The sequence below is a fragment of the Heterodontus francisci genome, chromosome 4, assembly GCF_036365525.1.
Source record: "Heterodontus francisci isolate sHetFra1 chromosome 4, sHetFra1.hap1, whole genome shotgun sequence".
Classification (NCBI taxonomy): Eukaryota; Metazoa; Chordata; class Chondrichthyes; order Heterodontiformes; family Heterodontidae; genus Heterodontus; species Heterodontus francisci.
In genome coordinates, this window is record NC_090374.1 from 14359954 (window position 1) to 14384399 (window position 24446).

General features: G+C 47.1%; 1 protein-coding gene across 1 annotated transcript in view; it reads right to left on the reverse strand.

Moving 5' to 3' along the window:
* Nucleotides 1–2767: 2767 nt before the first annotated feature.
* Nucleotides 2768–24446, reverse strand: part of si:ch73-337l15.2 (glutathione hydrolase 6) — a 70238-nt gene continuing 48559 nt past the window's right edge. Inside the window, exon 4 of the mRNA XM_068028764.1 lies at nt 2768–5338. Coding sequence (XP_067884865.1) covers nt 4068–5338 — 1271 coding nt within the window. The 3' untranslated portion in view covers nt 2768–4067. The remainder of the gene's footprint in view (nt 5339–24446) is intronic.

Below are 24446 nucleotides of genomic sequence, written 5' to 3' on the forward strand. Positions count from 1 at the left end.
GCAGCTGTTTGAAGGTAAATCCACATGTGATATGTGGGAGGCTTTTAAAGAGAGGTTGATTAGCGTGCAGGAGAGACATGTTCCTGTGAAAATGAGGGGTAGAAATGGCAAGATTAGGGAACCATGGATGACAGGTGAAATTGTGAGACTAGCTAAGAGGAAAAAGGAAGCATACATAAGGTCTAGGCGGCTGAAGAAAGACGAAGCTTTGGAAGAATATCGGGAATGTAGGACCAATCTGAAACGAGGAATTAAGGGCTAAAAGGGGTCATGAAATATCTTTAGCAAACAGGGTTAAGGAAAATCCCAAAGCCTTTTATTCATATATAAGGAGCAAGAGGGTAACTAGAGAAAGGATTGGCCCACTCAAGGACAAAGGAGGAAAGCGATGCGTGGAGTCAGAGAAAATGGGTGAGATTCTAAACGAGTACTTTGCATCGGTATTCACCGAGGAGAGGGACATGACGGATGTTGAGGTTAGGGACAGATGTTTGATTACTCTAGGTCAAGTCGGCATAAGGAGGGAGGAAGTGTTGGGTATTCTAAAAGGCATTAAGGTGGACAAGTCCCAAGGTCCGTATGGGATCTATCCCAGGTTTCTGTGGGAAGTGAGAGGGGAAATAGCTGGGGCCTTAACAGATATCTTTGCAGCATCCTTAAACACGGGTGAGGTCCCGGAGGACTGGAGAATTGCTAATGTTGTCCCCTTGTTTAAGAAGGGTAGCAGGGATAATCCAGGTAATTATAGACCGGTGAGCCTGACGTCAGTGGTAGGGAAGCTGCTGGAGAAGTTACTGAGGGATAGGATCTATTCCCATTTGGAAGAAAATGGGCTTATCAGTGATAGGCAACATGGTTTTGCACAGGGAAGGTCATGTCTTACCAACTTAATAGAATTCTTTGAGAAAGTGACAAAGTTGATTGATGAGGGAAGGGCTGTAGATGTCATATACATGGACTTCAGTAAGGCGTTTGATAAGGTTCCCCATGGTAGGCTGATGGAGAAAGTGAAGGCGCATGGGGTCCAGGGTGTACTAGCTAGATGGATAAAGAACTGGCTGGGCAACAGGAGACAGAGAGTAGCAGTTGAAGGGAGTTTCTCAAAATGGAGACGTGTGACCAGTGGTGTTCCACAGGGATCCGTGCTGGGACCACTGTTGTTTGTGATATACATAAATGATTTGGAGGAAAGTATAGGTGGTCTGATTAGCAAGTTTGCAGATGACACTAAGATTGGTGGAGTAGCAGATAGTGAAGGGGACTGTCAGAGAATACAGCAGAATATAGATAGACTGGAGAGTTGGGCAGAGAAATGGCAGATGGAGTTCACTCAGGGCAAATGCGAGGTGATGCATTTTGGAAGATCCAATTCAAGAGTGAACTATACAGTAAATGGAAAAGTCCTGGGGAAAATTGATGTACAGAGAGATTTGGGTGTTCAGGTCCATTGTTCCCTGAAGGTGGCAACGCAGGTCAATAGAGTGGTTAAGAAGGCATACGGCATGCTTTCCTTCAACGGACGGGGTATTGAGTACAAGAGTTGGCAGGTCATGTTACAATTGTATAGGACTTTGGTTCGGCCACATTTGGAATACTGCGTGCAATTCTGGTCGCCACATTACCAAAAGGATGTGGATGCTTTGGAGAGGGTGCAGAGGAGGTTCACCAGGATGTTGCCTGGTATGGAGGGCGCTAGCTATGAAGAGAGGTTGAGTAGATTAGGATTATTTTCATTAGAAAGACGGAGGTTGAGGAGGGACCTGATTGAGGTGTACAAAATCATGAGAGGTATAGACAGGTTGGATAGCAAGAAGCTTTTTCCCCAGAGTGGGGGATTCAATTACTGGGGGTCACGAGTTCAAAGTGAAAGGGGAAAAGTTTAGGGGGGGGATATGCGTGGAAAGTTCTTTACGCAGAGGGTGGTGGGTGCCTGGAACGCGTTGCCAGCGGAGGTGGTAGACGCGGGCACGATAGCGTCTTTTAAGATGTATCTAGACAGATACATGAATGGGCAGGAAGTAAAGAGATACAGACCCTTAGAAAATAGGCATCATGTTTAGATAGAGGATCTGGATTGGGGCAGGCTTGGAGGGCCGAAGGGCCTGTTCCTGTGCTGTAATTTTCTTTGTTCTTTGACTGCCCTGTGCAGCCCCCTCCACCCAGGTCCCCACTGTAAATGGGTATGACTCCCATGTAGAGACCCCTCCAGTGGGGTTTCCCCTCACCACCAGATGGCGACACAGACCAACATAGCATGTCTGGGTAGCAGACGAGGGCGAGTAAGTGGAGAGTGTGCAGGAGCAGCCCGTACAGGAAACCCCCTCCGTGTGGTGTGGAATGGCACAGACAGCATTTCTGAGAGGCGGTTCAGGTTGTGCGGGACCGGCTCCGGGGGAGGGTTTCAGGGCCTGGGTCTGATGAGCAGTCCCGGCCGAGCAGGGGTCATCTGGGCCGGGAGCACTCCACCCTCCCAAGCCCCCTCGTCACCCGCAGTGAGGGACATCCCAGGGGCTTCAGCTACTCCTCCACTTGTCAGTCTGTTCCCAGAACCGGCCGGCTACAAGGCGCTCCCCTCCGCCAGTGGGTCGCAGCCTGGGTGCGGATGCATACCAGCGACTGGTCGCCCTCCTCAAATCAGGAATAACAGGATTGAATGGAAATGGATTGCTGGCTCTGCGTATCCAGCTCCAGAGTAACAATGCACATTGAACATCAAAATTCAATCTTTTTAAAATGTTAACTGACAAACAGAAGCGTGATTGTAACTGTTCTGACAAGGAGATTTGACAGTTTGCTGACGTGATTAATTGTGGGTGTTATATGCTGTTCTTGGTCAATGGCATCAATGCAGCTGTGCAAACAATACAAATCAGTTAGTATTTTGGTTCATCACACTGAAAACAAATAGTAGTGCAACAGAAACATTAGTTCAACGACACCTCCCAAAGAGCTTCCAGAGGAAACTTTGACCGAGATACCTCTAATCACTTTAGTGCAATCCCATCTCCACAACCCTCCAGAGAGTATGAGAGTTGAAAGCAGTCCCGATCAATGCAGTTCAATCCCCTACTCAAGTCCTCCAGGGAAAATCCAATAAGGACGCATTTAAAAGGCCAGCTCAGCCCCACTGCAATCTGATCTGCCCAGCTCGGCAGAGAAATGCTCGATGAATACATCGTCGAAAGCACACTCCCAGCTTAATGTAGTGAAATTAAATCTCTGCAACCTACCAGTGGGAAAAGTACAAAAATGTTCAGAGATGAGAGGTCCGTCATCATTATAAAGTGGAAGAGACAAGGTAGTGTTTAAGCTGAATGCCCTTGGTCAGAAACGGTGATGGCCATATATGGTCCATTTCTATTGTTATTTCACATTTCCAGCATTAATGTTTTTCTTTTTTTAATTAAAAAAATACATATTTAGTTCAGGTGGAATTATTGAATGTAATTCTGAGATCATGCGATTAGGAACATCAGTGGGGTTTTATCAATGAAGCTCTTCCACAAAGAGTGAATGATGCAGAAATTAAAAAGACAGACTTACATTTCTATAGTGCCTTTCATAGCCAATGAAGTGCTTTGAAGATGTGTCACTGTTGTAATGTAAGAAATGTGGCAGCCAATTTGCACACAAACCCCCATAGACAACAATGAGATAATAACCAGATAATTTGTTTTAGGCACTGATTAAGGGATAAATATTGGCCAGACACTGGGGAGAACATTACTCCTGTTCATCCGATATTGCTGTGGGATCTTATATGTTCACTTGAGAGCAGATGGGTGTTGGTTTAACATCTCATCCAAAAGACAGAACCTCTGACAATGCAACACTCCCTCAATATTGCACTGGAGTGTCAGCCCCCTGGAGCGGGACTTGAATCCACAACTCAGGAAGTGAGAGGGCTACACCCATTGAGCTACGGCTGAGACCCAGGAACAGATTTCAGGTAGCGCAATGGGTGTAAAAATTCCCAAAATTATGTAGGAAACTGCTGATTGCAAGGACAGGGAAACAGACACTGCATACTCATTCTGAACAGACGGTAGCCTTCCACTTCTGCCATATTAATACCCATCGACAAAGGCACATGCTTGTGGGTGATTGAAAGCACTTGTGTGGCCCAGGTGGGATTCGACCAACATGGCAGTCACACCATCTGCAGTTCCACTGACCAGCTCCAACTCTGGCTCTTCCTGCAACAGGCGGGTGTAAATCTCGGACTCTCTCTGTAGTCCGGAGACACGCTTTTGCAGGGTTCCTTCCTCTCCGACGTTCAGGTAAAAACGGGGACCACAGACTGCCTCCCCAGCTGACCTCTCAAAATAAACTTTGTTTACAACTACTTGAGCGATGGCAAAGGGAGCAGAGGCTCCCCCTGCACTCGCAATGGCCATGAGGTCCTCCCCAACCGTCGCCTTCAGCACTGCTGGACTAGCCCAATAAAGAACGCTAGAGTCTGCTCTCCAAGTGAAATCACTCAAGAGAATGCCCGTGGAAAGGGAGAGGAACTTCGCCCCAAATGTGCTATTCAGTGAGCCGACCATCACCAAAACATTGCCAGAGGAGTCAATAACTGTGACATGACTGCCGGCCGGAGCTCGCTTGAGGGAGGGCTTGACCTCGCCTTGCGCCTGGTGACTCCTGGGAACGAGTCCCAGGAAATTGGGGAGGCTCTGGTAGACCTGCTGGGTTGCATTCAGAATATCCAGGTAAGCAGTGGATGCATTTTCAGCATTGGAAACGCTAGCCAGGGAGAGGCTGAGCTGATCAACCCGTTTCATGATCTGGGTCAGGATGCCTCCGGAGGCAGGAGGTGGTGCAACGTACAGGAAGAAATGGTCAAGTTCAGTCACCAAAGGCTCAACTAGGGTGGCTCGATGCCTTGTGACGGCCTCCACGAATGCCTGCTGGCCTATCCTTGGCACGTCTCGAGCCAGTTGCCAAGCCAGAAACTCCGGGAAGTAGGCTTCCTCCATCTCCGTGCTGATATTCTTGAGAACGTCGGCCAGTTTCCTGTTGGTGATATTGGCTCCAGCTCCTTTCAGCACCCGACCCTCGTCGCAGAGGAGTGGGCACAGGTCATTCCCGTGCTCCGCCACCCTTCTCACAGCTTCTGCCAGAATGTGATCAATCAGGAAGCCTTCCCTCGCCAGCTTCATTGGTCGTTCGAACAGGTCAGCCCAGCCCAAGCTACCATACTCGCGGTGCAGCAGTCGGAGGCCCTGAAGGGTCGATGGAACACCACAGCTCAGGTTCAGGGACTCCATTGGAAGGGAATTTAGAGCCTTTGTCATTCCCAAGGTCTTGTTATGAAATACAGCTGAGAGAACGCCACCTGCATCAAAAAAATACAAGCAGTCATAAAACTGATCACATACCACAAAGTCAGCTACAATACTGGGGGCAGCAGTGGGTAGGACTCTCACCTCGGAGCCTGAAGACCACTCTAGAAACTAACGCACTAAATCTAGGCTGACCCTCCCAGTGCAGTACTGAAGGAGCACTGCACTGTTGGAGGAGCTGTCTTTCGGATGAAAGCCGAGGCCCCATCTGCCCTCTCAGTTGGACATAAAAGATCCCATGGCTACTATTGTGAAGAAGAGCAGGGAGTTATCCTTAATGTCCTGGTCAATATTTATCCCTCAACTCTAGCAACTCAGATTATCTAGTCATTTCTCTCACTGTTGTTTGCACACAAAATGGCTGCCTGGTTTCCCTACACTGCGATAGCTACACTTCAAAAAGCACTTCATTGGCTGTAAAGCACTTTGGGAATCTGGAGGTTGTGAAAGGCATTATATAAATGCAAGATCCTTCTTTATCTTTAAACCAAGACCTGGACAACATCCAGGCTTGGGTTAATACGTGGCAAGAAACATTCGTGCCACACAAGTGCCAGGCAATGACCATCTCCCCTAGATGTTTAATGGCATCACCATCACTGAATCCCCCCACTATCAACATCCTGGGAGTTACCATTCACCAGAAACTGAATTGGACCAGCTACATAAATACTGTGGCTACAAGAGCAGGTCAGAGGCTGGGAATTCTGCAGCGAGTAACAGTCCCCCTGTCTCCCCAAAGCCTGTCCACTATCTACAAGGCACAAGTCAGAGGTGTGATGGAATACTCTCAACTTGCCTGGATGAGTGCAGCTCCAACAACAGTCAAGAAGATCAATACCATCCAGGAAAAAGCAGTCCGCTTGACTGACACCCCATCCAACACCTTCAAGATTCACTTCCTTCACCACTGACACATAGTGGCAATAGTATGTACCACATAAAGTACTTACCTCGTGATTCGACGGACACGGACACGGGGACTGCTGGGTAAGTGAGCTTATATATTCGGGCAGTGGCTAAACCTGAAACACTACACGTGTAGTGTCTCCCACCCATCATCCTCCTCTAACCAAAAGAAAAAAGGACTCTTGTGTGGAGGGTTTGGTAAGGTAAGGTTTTCCTTTCTTTATTTATTTATTTATTTATTTAATCTCTTTTGTCAATTTAGAGCAGAGGGGATGGAAGCTAGGGCAGTTGCACGCTCCTCTTGCAGGATGTGGGAGGTAAGGATCACCACTTGTGTCCCTGCTGACTTCACCTGTGAAAAGTGCTCCCAACTCCAGCTCCTCACAGACCGCGTTAGGGAACTGGAGCTGGATGAACTTCGGATCATTCAGGAGGCTGAGGAGGTGATAGAGAGCAGTTATAGGGAAGTAGTGACACCCAAGTTACAGGATAAAGGTAGCTGGCTGGCCGTCAGGGGAGGGAAAGGGAATAGGCTCACAGTGCAGGGATCCCCTGTGGTCGTTCCCCTCAATAATAAGTATACCACTTTGGATACAGTTGGGGGGGGAAAAACCTACCAGGGGAAAGCCACAGCGGCCAGATCGCTGGCACTGAGCCTGGCTCTGTGGCTCAGAAGGGAAGGGGGGAAGAATAGGAGAGTAATAGTGATAGGAGATTCAATGGTTAGAGGAACAGACAGGAGATTCTGTGGTCGCAAACAAGACTCCCGGATGGTATGTTGCCTCCCGGGTGCCAGGGTCAGGGATGTCTCGGATTGAGTCTACAGGATTCTTAAGGGGGAGGGGGAGCAGCCAGAAGTCGTGGTACACATTGGTACCAATGACATAGCTAGGAAAAGGGATGAGGACCTGAAAAGCGAATATAGGGAGTTAGGTTAGAAACTAAAAGGCAGGACGAGCAGAGTAGTAATCTTAGAATTGATACCGGTGCCACGTGCTAGTGAGGCTAGAAACAGAGAGCGAGTGCAGCTGAACACATGACTACAGAGCTGGTGTAGGAGGAAGGGCTTCAGATATGTGGATCATTGGGATACCTTCTGGGGAAGGTGGGACCTGTACAAGAAGGACAGGTTGCATCTGAACTGGAGGGGCACCAATATCCTGGGCAGGAGGTTTGCGAGAGCTCTTCGGGAGGGTTTAAACTAGTTTGGCAGGGGGATGGGAACCGGAGCTATGGATCAGTGGATGGGGTAGCTGTTGAACAGGCAGATACAGAATGCAGAGAGTCTGTGAGGAAGGTTAGACAGTTGACAGGGCAAAGTTGCAGCCAGTATGACGGGTTGAAGTGTGTCTATTTTAATGCAAGAAGTGTCAGGAATAAGGGTGATGAATTTAGAGCATGGATCAGTACTTGGAGCTACGATGTTGTGGCCATTACAGAGACTTGGATATCACAGGGGCAGGAATGGATGTTGGATGTTCCGGAGGTTAGATGTTTCAAAAGGAATAGGGAGGGAGGTAAAAGAGGTGGGGGAGTGGCATTGTTAATCAGGGATAGCATCGCAGCTGCAGAAAGGGAGGTCGTTGAGGAGGGTTTGTCTACTGAGTCAGTATGGGTGGAAGTCAGAAACAGGAAAGGAGTAGTCACTTTATTGGGAGTTTTCTATAGACCCCCCAATAGCAACAGAGACACGGAGGAACAGATTGGGAGGCAGATTTTGGAAAGGTGCAGAACTAACAGGGTTGTTGTCATGGGTGACTTCAACTTCCCTAATATTGATTGGAACCTCCTTAGTGCAAATAGTTTGGATGGAGCAGATTTTGTCAGGTGTGTCCAGGAAGGTTTCCTGACTCAATATGTAGATAGGCCGACTGGAGGGGAGGCTATGTTGGATTTGGTGCTTGGCCACGAACCAGGCCAGGTGGCAGAGCTCTCAGTGGGAGAACATTTCGGTGATAGTGATCACAACTCCCTGACCTTTACTATAGTCATGGAGAGGGACAGGAGCAGACGGGATGGGAAAATATTTAATTGGGGGAAGGGGAATTACAATGCTATTAGGCAGGAACTGGGGAGCTTAAATTGGGAACAGATGTTCTCAGGGAAATGCACGACAGAAATGTGGAGGTTGTTTAGGGAGCACTTGCTGCGACTGCTGGATAGGTTTGTCCTGATGAGGCAAGGAAGGGATGAAGCAAGGTAGGGTGAAGGAACCTTGGATGACAAGAGATGTGGAACAGCTAGTCAAGAGGAAGAAGGAAGCTGACTTAAGGTTGAGTAAGCAAGGATCAGACAGGGCTCTGGAGGATTACAAGCCAGGAAGGAACTGAAGAATGGACTTAGGAGAGCTGGAAGGGGACATGAAAAATTCTTGGCGGGTAGGATTAAGGAAAATCCCAAGGCGTTCTACACTTATGTGAGGAACAGGACCGAACAGGGATAGTGGAGGGAACTTGTGCCTGGAGTCGGAGGTGGTAGGGGAAGTCCTTAATGAATACTTTGCTTCAGTATTCACTAGTGAGAGGGACCTGGTCGTTTGTGAGGACAGCGTGGAACAGGCGGATATGCTCGAACAGGTTGATGTTAAGAAGGAGGATGTGCGGGAAATTTTGAAAGACATGAGGATAGATAAGTCCCCGGGGCCAGACGGGATATACCCAAGGATATTACGGGAAGCGAGGGAAGAGATTGCCGCGCCTTTGGCGATGATCTTTGCATCCTCACTGTCCACTGGAGTAGTACCAGATGATTGGAGGGTGGAAAATGTTATTCCCTTGTTCACGAAAGGGAATAGGGATAACCCTGGGAATTACAGACCAGTCAGTCTTACGCCGGTGGTGGGCAAATTATTGGAGAGGATTCTGAGAGACAGGATTTATGATTATTTGGAAAAGCATAGTTTGATTACAGATAGTCAGCATGGCTTTGTGAGGGGCAGGTCATGCCTCACAAGCCTTATTGAATTCTTTGAGGATGTGATGAAACATATTGATGAAGGAAGAGCAGTGGATGTGGTGTATATGGATTTTAGCAAGGCGTTTGATAAGGTTCCCCATGGTAGGCTCATTCAGAAAGTAAGGAGGCATGGGATACAGGGAAAGTTGGCTGTCTGGATACAGAATTGGCTGGCCCATAGAAGACAGAGGGTGGTAGTAGATGAAAAGTATTCAGCCTGGAGCTCGGTGACCAGTGGTGTTCCGCAGGGATCTGTTCTGGGACCTCTGCTCTTTGTGATTTTTATAAATTACTTGGATGAGGAAGTGGAAGGCTGGGTTAGTAAGTTTGCCGATGACAGAAAGGTTGCTGGAGTTGTGGATAGTATGGAGGGCTGTTGTAGGTTGCAACGGGACATTGACAGGATGCAGAGCTGGGCTGAGAAGGGGCAGATGGGAGTTCAACCTGGAAAAGTGTGAAGTGATTCATTTTGGAAGGCCGAATTTGAATAGAGAATACAGGCTTAAAGACAGGATTCTTGGGAGTGTGGAGGAACAGAGGGATCTTGGGGTCCACGTCCATAGATCCCTCCAAGTTGCCACACAAGTTGATAGGGTTGTTAAGAAGGCGTATGGGGTGTTGGCTTTCATTAACAGGGGGATTGAGTTTAAGAGCCGCGAGGTTATGCTGCAGCTCTATAAAGCCCTGGTTAGACCACACTTGGAATATTGTGTTCAGTTCTGGTCGCCTCATTATAGGAAGGATGTGGAAGCTTTAGAGAGGGTGCAGAGGATATTTACCAGGATGCTGCCTGGACTGGAGGGCATGTCTTATGAAGAAAGGTTGAGGGAGCTAGGACTTTTCTCATTGGAGCGAAGAAGGATGAGAGGTGACTTGATAGAGGTGTGCAAGATGATGAGAGGCATAGATAGAGTGGATAGCCAGAGACTTTTTCCCAGGGCGGAAAGGGCTATCACTAGGGGGCACAATTTTAAGGTGATTGGAGGAAGGTTTAGGGGAGATGTCAGAGGTAGGTTCTTTACACAGAGAGTGGTGGGTGCGTGGAATGCACTGCCAGCGGTGGTAGTAGAAGCAGATACATTAGGGACATTTAAGCAACTCTTGGATAGGTACATGGATGATAGTAGAATGAAGGGTATGTAGGTAGTTTGATCTTAGAGTAGGTTAAAGGGTCGGCACAACATCGTGGGCCGAAGGGCCTGTACTGTGTTGTACTGTTCTATGTTCTGTATATAAGAAGCACCGCAGCAGCTCACCAAGGCTCCTTAGACAACACCTTCCAAACTGCAACATCTACCACCCAGAAGGACAAGGGCAGCAGATGCATGGGAACACCATCACCTGCAAGTTCCCCTCCAAGTCACACACCATCCTGACTTGGAACGATATTGCTATCCCTTCACTGTCGCTGGGTCAAAATCCTGGAACTCCCTTCGTGACAGCACTGTGGGTGTCCCTATGCCCTAAGGACTGCAGCGGTTCAAGACGACAGCTCACCACCACCTTCTCAAGGGCAATTCGGGATGGGCAATAAATGCTGGCCTTACCAGTGAAGCCCACATCTCATGAACAAATTATTAAAAGAAACAGGTCAGCATAAAATTTGAACAATGAAATATGAATTGTGTCTGAAATCTAACAGACGCAATGGAAACACAGAAACTGGAAAAGGCCATTTAACCCCACAAGATGTTCTGCATTTGTTGCATATCCCCTGATAATTCATGACGGATAAAAATCTATTGATCTTAGTCTTGAAAATTTGGGGATGAGAGTTCCATATTTCCACTACCATCGCTTCCTCCTATATGGAGTGAAATCGGGAACCATGTTCAGGTGGTTTGGATCTAAAATACTGGACAAAGGAGGCTCTAGAGTTTGAATAGAACCTGGATGTTACTCTAAGTTGTCATGGAACTGTATCTATTTCCTCCTCGGATTAAAACAGTGTGCCTCCAAGACTCTGTTAAAAACAGTGTACCTTTAAGACAGAAAGAGAAGTTTTAGATTTCTGAAAGCAGTGTGCCAGCTGCACCTGTTACCTAGGCAACAGGAGAGTGAGGTCACATGGTATAATGTTTCAATTAACTGTGTGTAAAAAACAGCAAAAAAACAGCTTTGAGACACCAACGAAGCGTGCTTACTAAAGGAAGGAGCTGTCTATTTCCCTCAGTAGAAATTCTACAATAAGCTACGGGCCACATTAATTGCCCAAGGGAAAAAAAAGCCCTTTTCTGAAGAGAACATTTGTATTGCTACAGGTAGCAAAATTCCTTTTCTTTACTGCCAAACCAAGAGGTCATTGCTTCAAGATTGAATCTTTCTTGGCTGATTAAGTTTTCTGGAATTCACAGTAAAGTTTTGACTTAGAGACTGTAGGTAAAATCCAAGTGGACTCATCGCTATGCTCCTTGTTTAAAGAACTGTTTGACGCCTGCTGCAGCTGAAGTGTTTGAATGCCTATCTATTGAAGGACTATTTCATCAAATCCGCATGGAGACTTCGAGTGGCATTTGATTATTTTTACACTAGGATAGCTGACCCATCAGGAATGTAACCCACAAAGACTAACAACCCAGTTATTTATTTATTCTTAAGAAACAGCTAATTTTGTTTTAAAACATCATTCTTTTTTTTAAAACCTGTTAACCGTTGATTTTTGAGTGTGCGTGAGAATGGGGGTGGGTTAGGTTAAAAGAAGTTACAAGGTCTTTAGACATCGTAACAGTGTTTATTTATTTAGAGATACAGCACTGAAACAGTCCCTTCGGCCCACCGAGTCTGTGCCGACCAAGAACCACCCATTTATACTAACCCTACAGTAATCCCATATTCCCTACCACCTACCTATACTAGGGGCAATTTACAATGGCCAATTTACCTATCACCTGCAAGTTTTTGGCAGTGGGAGGAAACCGGAGCACCCGGTGAAAACCCACGCGGTCACAGGGAGAACTTGCAAACTCCGCACAGGCAGTACCCAGAATTGAACCCGGGTCCCTGGAGCTGTGAGGCTGCGGTGCTAACCACTGCACCGCCTTTAAGATTTGGTTTTAATAAATAGTCAATTTGCTGTTGTCTAAAGATACCCGGTTTGGTCCGTTTTATTCTGGGGGTTATGAGAGTGTTTAATTTGACGGTTTTCCGGTTGGGTGGGAGTGATGGGACTGAATTGACCGTGCATTGCTCCTGCCTTAGTTGCAACAAAGTCAACCTTTCAATCCTTTGCTTTATTTTGCTGAAGAACAGCGACAGAAGAGAAAATTCTATCCTGGCACCAACAGCTGGACAAGCCACGATCGCTCTTGAAGCTGGTGTAGAAACTAAGAGCAGGAATAGACGAGATGTTGGGTTGTTCCTCTTTCCCCAGAGAACTGAGAGTCTCTGGAATCCACTGCCATTTGGTATAAGCAACTTGGAATGTTAGAACATTCATGGATAATTTCAAGAGTGACTGCCCAGAAAGAAGAACTGCAATCATATCACATGAGCTATCAAGACTCCAAATTTGACATCGTTGCCCTCAGTGAGACCCGCCTTCCTGGGGAGGGGCAGCTGAACAAACAAAGAACAGTACAGCACAGGGACAGGCCCTCCAAGCCTGCGCCAATCTTGATGCCTGCCTAAACTAACACCTTCTGCACTTCCGGGGCCCATATCCCTCTATTCCCTTGCTATTCATGTATCTGTCAAGATGTCTCTTAAACGTCGCTATCGTATCTGCTTCCACCACCTCCCCTAGCAGCAAGTTCCAATCACGTGTGATTGGTAAAAACTTTTCGTTCCTTTTTCATTTATCTAAGTTAAGACTAAGTTAAGCTTAAGATTAAAAATGGAAGGAGATCTCAGACCCGTGTTATGCTCCTCTTGCTCAATGTGGGAGCTCAGGGACACGGCTGATGTCCCTGACTCCTTCACATGCTGGAGGTGCGTCCAGCTGCAGTTCTTGTTAGACCGCATGACGGCTCTGGAGCTGCGGATGGACTCACTTTGGAGCATCCGCGATGCTGAGGAGGTCGTGGATAGCACGTTTAGCGAATTGGTCACACCGCAGATTAGGATTGCTGAGGGAGAAAGGAAATGGGTGACCAAAAGGCAGAGAAAGAGCAGGAAGGCAGCGCAGGTGTCCCCTGCGGTCATCTCCCTCCAAAACAAGTATACCGTTTTGGATATTGTTGGGGGAGATGGCTCACCAGGGGAAGGCAGCAGTAGCCAGGTTCATGGCACCGTGGCTGGCTCTGCTGTTCAGAAGGGCGGCAAAAAGAGTGGAAGGGCTATAGTCATCGGGGATTCGATTGTAAGGGGAGTAGATAGGCGGTTCTGTGGTCGAAAACGAGACTCCCGAATGGTATGTTGCCTCCCAGGTGCACGGGTCAGGGATGTCTCAGATCGGCTGCAGAACATTCTGAAGGGGGAGGGTGAACAGCCAGTTGTCGTTCTGCACATAGGCACCAATGATATAGGTAAAAAATGGGATGAGGTCCTACAAGCAGAATTTAGGGAGTTAGGAGCTAAGTTAAAAAGTAGGACCTCAGAGGTAGTAATCTCAGGATTGCTACCAGTGCCACGTGCTAGTCAGAGTAGAAATGAAAGAATAGTCAGGATGAATGTGTGGCTTGAGAGATGGTGTAGGAGGGAAGGGTTCAGATTTTTGGGACATTGGGACCGGTTCTGGGGGAGGTGGGACTATTACAAATTGGACGGTCTACACCTGGGCCGGACTGGAACCAATGTCCTTGGGGGTGCCTTTGCTAACGCTGTTGGGGAGGGTTTAAACTAATGTGGCAGGGGGATGGGAACCAAATGAGGAAGTCAGTGGACAGAAAGGAGATAGTAACTAAAGCCTGTAAGGAACTAGATAATGAAGTCATCGTGACTAAGGGGAAGAGTAGGCAGGGAGCAGATGATGAACGCAAAGGGACTGGTGGTCTGAGGTGCATTTGCTTTAATGCAAGAAGCGTAGTAGGTAAGGCAGATGAACTTGGGGCTTGGATTAGTACCTGGGAGTATGATGTTATTGCTATTACTGAGACTTGGTTGAGGGAAGGGCACGATTGGCAACTAAATATCCCAGGATATCGATGCTTCAGGCGGGATAGAGAGGGAGGTAAAAGGGGTGGAGGAGTTGCGTTACTGGTCAAAGAGGATATCACAGCTGTGCTGAAGGAGGGCACTATGGAGGACTCGAGCAGTGAGGCAATATGGGCAGAACTCAGAAATAGGAAGGGTGCGGTAACAATGTTGGGGCTGTACTACAGGCCTCCCAACAGCGAGCGTGAGATAGAGGTACAAATATGTAAACAGATTATGGAAAGATGTAGGAGCAACAGGGTGGTGGTGATAGGAGATTTTAATTTTCCCAACATTGACTGGGATTCACTTAGTGTTAGAGGTCTAGATGGAGCAGAATTTGTAAGGAGCATCCAGGAGGGTTTTCTAGAGCAGTATGTAAATAGTCCAACTCGGGAAGGGGCCATACTGGACCTGGTGTTGGGGAATGAGCCCGGCCAGGTGGTTGAAGTTTCAGTAGGGGACTACTTTGAGAATAGTGATCACAATTCCGTAAGTTTTAGAATACTCATGGACAAAGACGAGAGTGGTCCTAAAGGAAGAGTGCTAAATTGGGGGAAGGCCAACTATATCAAAATTCGGCAGGAGCTGGGGAATGCAGATTGGGAGCAGCTGTTTGAAGATAAATCCACATTTGATATGTGGGAGGCTTTTAAAGAGAGGTTGATTAGCGTGCAGGAGAGACATGTTCCTGTGAAAATGAGGGATAGAAATGGCAAGATTAGGGAACCATGGATGACAGGTGAAACTGTGAGACTAGCTAAGAGGAAAAAGGAAGCATACATAAGGTCTAGGCGGCTGAAGAAAGACGAAGCTTTGGAAGAATATCGGGAATGTAGGACCAATCTGAAACGAGGAATTAAGAGGGCTAAAAGGGGTCATGAAATATCTTTAGCAAACAGGGTTAAGGAAAATCCCAAAGCCTTTTATTCATATATAAGGAGCAAGAGGGTAACTCGAGAAAGGATTGGTCCACTCAAGGACAAAGGAGGAAAATTATGCGTGGAGTCAGAGAAAATGGGTGAGATTCTAAACGAGTACTTTGCATCGGTATTCACCGAGGAGAGGGACATGACGGATGTTGAGGTTAGGGACAGATGTTTGATTACTCTAGGTCAAGTCGGCATAAGGAGGGAGGAAGCGTTGGGTATTCTAAAAGGCATTAAGGTGGACAAGTCCCCAGGTCCGGATGGGATCTATCCCAGGTTTCTGTGGGAAGCGAAAGAGGAAATAGCTGGGGCCTTAACAGATATCCTTGCAGCATCCTTCAACACGGGTGAGGTCCCGGATGACTGGAGAATTGCTAATGTTGTCCCCTTGTTTAAGAAGGGTAGCAGGGATAATCCAGGTAATTATAGACCGGTGAGCCTGACGTCAGTGGTAGGGAAGCTGCTGGAGAAGTTACTGAGGGATAGGATCTATTCCCATTTGGAAGAAAATGGGCTTATCAGTGATAGGCAACATGGTTTTGTGCAGGGAAGGTCATGTCTTACCAACTTAATAGAATTCTTTGAGGAAGTGACAAAGTTGATTGATGAGGGAAGGGCTGTAGATGTCATATACATGGACTTCAGTAAGGCGTTTGATAAGGTTCCCCATGGTAGGTTGATGGAGAAAGTGAAGTCGCATGGGGTCCAGGGTGTACTAGCTAGATGGATAAAGAACTGGCTGGGCAACAGGAGACAGAGTGTAGCAGTGGAAGGGAGTTTCTCAAAATGGAGACGTGTGACCAGTGGTGTTCCACAGGGATCCGTGCTGGGACCACTGTTGTTTGTGATATACATAAATGATTTGGAGGAAAGTATAGGTGGTCTGATTAACAAGTTTGCTGACGCCACTAAGATTGGTGGAGTAGCAGATCGTGAAGGGGACTGTCAGAGAATACAGCAGAATATAGATAGATTGGAGAGTTGGGCAGAGAAATGGCAGATGGAGTTCAATCCGGGCAAATGCGAGGTGATGCATTTTGGAAGATCCAATTCAAGAGTGAACTATACAATAAATGGAAAAGTCCTGGGGAAAATTGATGTACAGAGAGATTTGGGTGTTCAGGTCCACTGTTCCCTGAAGGTGACAACGCAAGTCAATAGAGTGGTCAAGAAGGCATACGGCATGCTTTCCTTCATCGGACGGGGTATTGAGTACAAGAGTTGGCAGGTCATGTTACAATTGTATAGGACTTTGGTTCGGCCACATTTGGAATACTGCGTGCAGTTCTGGTCGCCACATTACCAAAAGGATGTGGATGCTTTGGAGAGGGTGCAGAGGAGGTTCACCAGGATGTTGCCTGGCGTGGAGGGCTCTCGCTATGAAGAGAGGTTGAGTAGATTAGGATTATTTTCATTAGAAAGACGGAGGTTGAGGGGGGACCTGATTGAGGTGTACATAATCATGAGAGGTATAGACAGGGTGGATAGTAAGAAGCTTTTTCCCCCCAGAGTGGGGGATTCAATTACTAGGGGTCACGAGTTCAAAGTGAGAGGGGAAAAGTTTAGGGGGGGGATATGCGTGGAAAGTTCTTTACACAGAGGGTGGTGGGTGCCTGGAACGCGTTGCCAGCGGAGGTGGTAGACGCGGGCACGACAGCGTCTTTTAAGATGTATCTAGACAGATACATGAATGGGCAGGAAGCAAAGAGATACAGACCCTTAGAAAATAGGCGACAGGTTTAGATGGAGGATCTGGATCGGCGCAGGCTTGGAGGGCCGAAGGGCCTGTTCCTGTGCTGTAATTTTCTTTGTTCTTTGTTCACTCACCACCCTCTGTAAAAAAAAAAACTTGCCTCGCACATCCCCTCTAAACTTTGCCCCTTGCACCTTTAACCTATGTCCCGTAGTAACTGACTCTTCCACCCTGGGAAAAAGCTTCTGACTATCCACTCTGTCCATGCCGCTCATAACTTTGTAAACCTCTATTATGTCACCCCTCCACCTCCGTCGTTCCAGTGAAAACAATCCGAGTTTTTCCAACCTCTCCTCATAGTTAATGCCCTCCAGACCAGGCAACATCCTGGTAAACCTCCTCTGTACCCTCTCCAAAGCCTCCACGTCCTTCTGGTAGTGTGACGACCAGAATTGCACGCAATATTCTAAGTGTGGCCTAACTAAGGTCCTGTACAGCTGCAGCATGACTTGCCAATTTTTATACTCTATACCCCGACCGATGAAGGCAAGCATGCCGTATGCCTTCTTGACTACCTTATCCACCTGTGTTGCCACTTTCAGTGACCTGTGGACCTGTCCACCCAGATCTCTCTGCCTGTCGATACTCCTAAGGGTTCTGCCATTTACTGTATACCTCCCACCTGCATTAGACCTTCCAAAATGCATTACCTCACATTTGTCCGGATTAAACTCCATCTGCCCAAGTCCCCAACTGATCTATATCCTGCTGTATCCTCTGACAATCCTCATCATTATCCGCAACTCCACCAACCTTTGTGTCGTCCACAAACTTACTAATCAGACCAGCTACATTTTCCTCCAAATCATTTATATATACTACAAACAGCAAAGGTCCCAGCACTGATCCCTGCGGAACACCACTAGTCACATCCCTCCATTCAGAAAAACACCCATCCATTGATACCCTCTGTCTTCTATGACAGAGTCAGTTCTGTATCCATCTTGCCAGCTCACCTCTGATCCCGTGTGACTTCACCTTTTGTATCAGTCTGTCATGCGGGACCTTGTCAAAGGCTTTACTGAAGTCCATATAGATCACATCCACTGCCCTTCCTTCATCAATCATCTTCGTCACTTCCTCAAAAAACTCAATCAAATTAGTAAGACACGACCTCCCCTTCACAAAACCATGCTACCTCTCGCTAATAAGTTCGTTTGTTTCCAAATGGGAGTAAATCCTGTCCCGAATAATCCTCTCTAATAGTTTCCCTACCACTGTCATAAGGCTCACCAGCTTATAATTTCCTGGATTATCCTTGCCACCCTTCTTAAACAAAGGCACAACATTGGCTATTCTCCAGTCCTCTGGGACCTCACCTGTAACCAATGAGGATGCAAAGATTTCTGTCAAAGCCCCAGCAATTTCTTCCCTTGCCTCCCTCAGTATTCTAGGGTAGATCCCATCAGGCCCTGGGGACCTATCTACCTTATGATTTAGGTTTTTAGATTTAGAGATACAGCACTGAAACAGGCCCTTCGGCCCACCGAGTCTGTGCCGACCATTAACCACCCATTTATACTAATCCTACACTAATCCCATATTCCTACCACATCCTCACCTGTCCCTATATTCCCCTCCCACCTACCTATACTAGGGGCAATTTACAATGGCCAATTTACCTATCAACCTGCAAGTCTTTTGGCTGTGGGAGGAAACCGGAGCACCCAGAAGAAACCCACGCAGACACAGGGAGAACTTGCAAACTCCACACAGGCAGTACCCAGAATTGAATCCAGGTCGCTGCAGCTGTGAGGCTGTGTTGCTAACCACTGCGCCACTGTGTAAAAATCATCAAATGCCACTCGAGGTCTCTATGCGGATTTGATGAAATAGTCCTTCATTGCATTCATCAACCTGACCAAAGCATCTAACTCAGTAAATCGCAAGGCTCTGTGGATTGTGTTCCAAAGATTTGGATGTCCAAGAAACTCCATCACAATCCTGCAATTGCTCCATGACTGCAACTGTCGAGAATGGGAAATCTGAAATAGACGCCTTCAAAATCCAGACCGGGGTCAAGCAAGGCTGTGTGATAGCCCCCATACTATTTACAATCTACCTGACAGTGGCTATTCACCTCAAAGATCAGCTGCCGTCTGGTGCGAGTATTAAATACAGACTAGATAGAAAACTCTTCAACCTCAGTCACCTCTTTGCCAAAACTAAACTGACCACCATAGACATCCATGATCTACAGTTTGTGGATGACTGCAGTGTTGTTGCCCACTCTGCACTAGATTTGCAAGCCACTCTCGATCTCTTCAATTCCGCGAACAAGAGATTTGGCCTGTCCTTAAATATTGCCAAAATAAAATTCATATCAACCCACAACTGGTCAGCCAAATATTCCACCTCCCATATTTGCTGAAGGAGAGACTCTGAAATATGTTGAGCACTTCCCATAGCTTGGCAGCCGCCTCTCTCAAAATGCCACCGCTGACGAGAAGATCCAACACTGGATCAGCTGTGCAAGCTCAGCCTTCTGCAAACTATGGCAGTGAGTGTTTGACAACAAAGACTTCTGCAATTTAACAAAAGCCCGCCTGTACAGAGCAGTTGTCTTCACCACACTCCTGTACTGCAGTGAGACCTGGACTGTGTATCAGAGACACATGCGAGCACCAGAGAAATTCCATCAGCAATGCATCCGCCGTATCCACCGGATCCTTTTTTTTCGATTCATTCTCAGGATGTGGGCGTCGCTGGCTAGGCCAACATTTATTACCTATCCCTACTTGCCCCCGAGAAGGTGGTGGTGAGCTGCCTTCTTGAACCGCTGCAGTCCATGTGAGAGTTAGGTATAACCCACAGTGCTGTTCGGAAGGAGGTTCCAGGATTTTGACCCAGCAACAGTGAAGGAACGGCGGGCGGTATAGTCCCAAGTCAGGATGGTGTGTGACTTGGAGGGGAACTTGCAGGTGGTGGTGTGCCCATGCATTTGCTGCCCTTGTCCTTCCAGTTGGTAGAGGTCGCTGGTTTGGAAGGTGTTGTCTAAGGAGCCTTGGTGCGATGCTGCAGTGCATCTTGTAGATGGAAAACACTGCTGCCACTGTGCGTCGGTGGTGGAGGGAGTGAATGTTTGTAGATGGGGTGCCAATCAAGTGGGCTGCTTTAGCCTGGATGGTGTCGAGCTTCAAGTGTTGTTGGAGCTGCACCCATCCAGGCAAGTGGAGAGTATTCCATCACACTCCTGACTTGTACCTTGTAGATGGTGGACAGGCTTTGGGGAGTCAGGAGATGAGTTAGTAGCCCCTACGATGTTGATAGTGGGGGATTCAGCGATGGTAATGCCATTGAATGTCAAGGGGAGATGGTTAAATTCTCTCTTGTTGGAGATGGTCTTTGCCTGGCACTTGTGTGGCGCGAATGTTACTTGCCACTATCAGCCCAAGCCTGGATATTGTCCAGGTCTTGCTGCATTTCTACACGGACTGCTTCAGTATCTGAGGAGTCGCGAATGGCGCTGAACATTGTGCAATCATCAGCGAACATCCCCACGTCTGACCTAATGACTGAAGGAAGGTCATTGATGAAGCAGCTGAAGATGGTTGAGTCCAGGACACTACCCTGAGGAACTCCTGCAGTGATGTCCTGGAGCTCAGAAGATTGACCTCCAACAACCACAACCACCTTCCTTTGCATTTTATGACTCCAAGCAGCGGAGAGTTTTCCCCCGATTCCCATTGACTTCAGCTTTGCCGGGGCTCCTTGATGCCATACTCAGTCAAATGCTACCTTGATGTCAAGGGCAGTCACTCTCACCTCACCTCTTGAGTTCAGCTCTTTTGTCCATGTTTGAACCAAGGCTGTAATGAGGTCAGGAGCTCTGTGGCCCTGGCAGAACCCAAACTGAGTGTCAATGAGCAGGTTATTGCTAAGCAAGTGCCGCTTAATGGCACTGTTGATGACACCTTCCATCACTTTACTGATGATTAACTGATGATGAATCCTCCACTATCAACATCGTAGGGGCTACTAACTCATCTCCTGATTCCCCAAAGCCTGTCCACCATCTACAAGGTACAAGACTGATGGGGTGGTAATTGGCCGGGTTGGACTTGTCCTGCATTTTGTGTACGGGACATACCTGGGTAATTTTCCACATTGCAGGGTAAATGCCAGTGTTGTAGCTGTACTGCAACAACTAGACTATGGGCAGCAAGTTCTGGAGCACAGGTCTTCAGTATTATTGCTGGAATATTGTCAAGGCCCATAGCCTTTGCAGTATCCAGTGCCTTCAGTCGTTTCTTGATATCACGCGGAGTGAATTGAATTGACTGAAGTCTGGCATCTGTGATGCTGGGGACTTCAGGAGGAGAGGGAGATGGGAGGACCATCGAACAAATGCTAGTGTCCTTCTTGAAGCCAGCTCCACAAGCATTCAGGCAAAATTCCTGCAAAAGCAACTTCGATGGACTGGACACTGTATCCAGATGGCCGAAAATCATCTCCCCTGCCAGGTCCTCTTTTCTCAACTTTCAAATGGCAGGGTTCCAGGGGAGGACAAAGAAAATGCTTCAAAGATACTCTGAAACTCTCTTCAAAGCGCGGCAGCATTGACATTGATGACGGGGAGGAGCCCGATATCAATCATTCAAAATGGCGACAACCTGTCCATCAAGCTGCATCATGCTTCGAGTCCAAACACCTTAATGATGAGATAGAGCAGTGACAGAGAAGGAAAGAAAGGGAAGCAAATCCTGTTTTCCGGATCCCACTACCTCGTGGGACATCCTGCCACATGTGCCCAAAGATTTGCAGGTCGAGAATCAATCTGTTCAGTCACCTGAAGACTCATGGCAGAAACTCGCAACCTTGAACAGACGTCATCCTCGAATCGAGAGACAACCGATGATGCTGACTCTCGTCTTCAAGAAGGAACTGAATTGGTTCCTGACTGGGGCAGAGGTCGCATCATACGGAAGGCAAGTGTCTTTATAGTTAACACTTGGACCATCTGATCTCCTTGACTGGTTTTGATCATCTGAGGGAGTCAGAGAGGAATTTTCCAGAGTATTTTTTCCCCTATTGGTTTTGTGTTATTTCTCTTTTTTTCTTTGCCTTTCCCAAAGATTACATGGGTACCAAGGAGGGGAACCAAGTGTTTAAGCATGATGCGCCAGTGTGAGGCAGACTTAGTGGATCAGCTGGGCTTTTCCTATCCAGAAATTTCGTAAATTCTTGAGCAACAGATCTGCTAAGTGCCAATGACAGAGGGAAGAGTAGACTACATGTTGTCCATGGTTTGTGTTATGAATACCAATATTCTAAGGAAGTATTTCTTCAGTACTGAGTCTCAATCCAGCTCTTTAGTAGGTGTGACTGCCCTTCTTCTCAAGATGTAGGCAATGTATTTATTGCCTATCCCTAGCTGTCCTGAAGTAGAGGCCTGCTACCTGACCTGAACCCGACGGGACCAGACAGCATGTGTCAGGTTCGGGTCAGGCCAGGCCGGACACACACTGTAAGTGCTCTGCTAGTAAGTATCAAAAATTTTTTTTAAAAAAAACTTATCTGAGCTGGGAGTCCGGGACGGAACTGAGCCTGCGCAGTGAGAGCGACGGCAGTATGACGTCATCGCGCACACGCTGCAGCTTCTTGCAGGTTCGGTGTCAGGGAGGTAAGTAAAGGGATGGTCGGGTCGAGTCGAGTAGTGGTGGGTTTGGGTCAGGTCGGGCTCGGTTCGGCTGTGGTGCGGGTCGGGTTCTTTGGTTATTTTTCCCGACCTAAAGCAGGCCCCTGAAGTGGTGATATTAGAGGGCATTTAGAGCTACACTTAGGCCAGTCCAGGTACCGGTTGTATTTCAGGACAATCTGACAGCTTTTCATTTTTTTAGTGCTATAAATTACCAGATTTGTTGAGTAATATTTCACCATGTTCCATGCTGATCAAGTACCATAACCCTTAGGTTAACCAATCATTCAATCAGATTTTGTTTGGGGGATATTGCTGATGCAGAATAATGCCATATTAGAGTCATAGTCATAGAGTCATTAACTCATAAAAGGAGAGCATTCGGCCCATTGAGAGTATGCTGGCTCACTGCGGAGAAATCCAGTCATTCCCACTCGTTGCTCGATCCCCGTAGCCCCGCAAGTTTATTTCCTTCAAGTGAAGTGCAGACATTTTGATCTGAATGATAGTTCTCTATAAATACAGGTCTTTTCTCCCCCCCCACCCCACCCCAGTCTCTGAAAGTGTGCATTAAATATTGAGGAGGACATCAAGACAATTCCCTGCTCTTCTTCAAATAAGCTGCCAGAGGTACAGCATCTATCTGAATAGACATATGGGGATTTGGTTTAACATATTATCCCTTAATGAAGCAGCACACCCTTAGTGACTGTCAGCCTAGATTATATGTTGGAGTGGGGCTTGATCCTACAGCCTCCTGACCCTACAGGCAAACGTGCAACCAAACGACATAAACTATTGAACACTGATGTCCAGCAGTGGTGCAGGCAGTGTATTTCTAGCATAACACCAGCACAGGCTCAATGAGCCAAATGGCCTCCTTCTGTGCCATAAATCTTTCTATGTTCCTATGTAACGTAACATCTAACTGAAGTGCTGCCTGCTCTCGTGGTGCTGTGGACTGTACCAAAGGCTGCCAACTGTAATTGCATGTATTCCTAGAGGCTTCATCAGATAACCTCCCACCACTCAGCCCCCAGTGAAACAGCCTTTAATCCACCTCCAATATTTTTAAAATTTATTAATGAAGGTGAGAAGAAAATGAATAAAAACATTTCCCAATGCCCCTATGAGTTTTCACCTGATGTTGTTCATAGCAGTATCCAAGAGATTAATCTTTAATTCCTGGAGACTCCAAGGCAACCCTGTAGAGTTGGCCTAACTGCAATGCCTTTTTCCCTAGCATCTGGAAAGTAGGACTACAACGTCAGCATTTGGCAGGCATCCGCCACATGGAAGTGGTCCTTTGTGCAACTCGCATTAACAGCAGCACTTTTTACTCTACAAGGATGAGGTCGAGGGACAAGAAAGGGAGGAAACCAATAAAAAATAGGAATAGAGCTCTTGGGTTCAAAAATTTAAAAAAGCAATTAGATAGAATTTACTGCACAGAAACAGGCAATTTGGCCTAACTGGTCCATGCCAGTCTTTATACAGCACTCTCGCCTCCTCCCATCCCTCTTCATCTCACCGTATCAACATATCTTTCTATTCCTTTCTCTCTCATGTTTAACTAGCTTCCCTTTAAATGTGTCAATGCCATTTACCTCAACCACTCCATGTGGTACGGAGTTCCACATTCTAACCACTCTCTAGCAAAGAACTTCCTCCTGAAAGTATTAGGGAGTATCTGATATTTTTAGGCCCCAAGTTTTATTCTCCCAAAGAGTGGAAACATTAAAATTATGAAATGGTTTCATAATTTTAAAGAAATCTATCAGATCACCTCTCAGCAGCCTTCAATTTTCTAGGCACTCTAAGTTAAATGGTGGATTTATAGTGTTTTA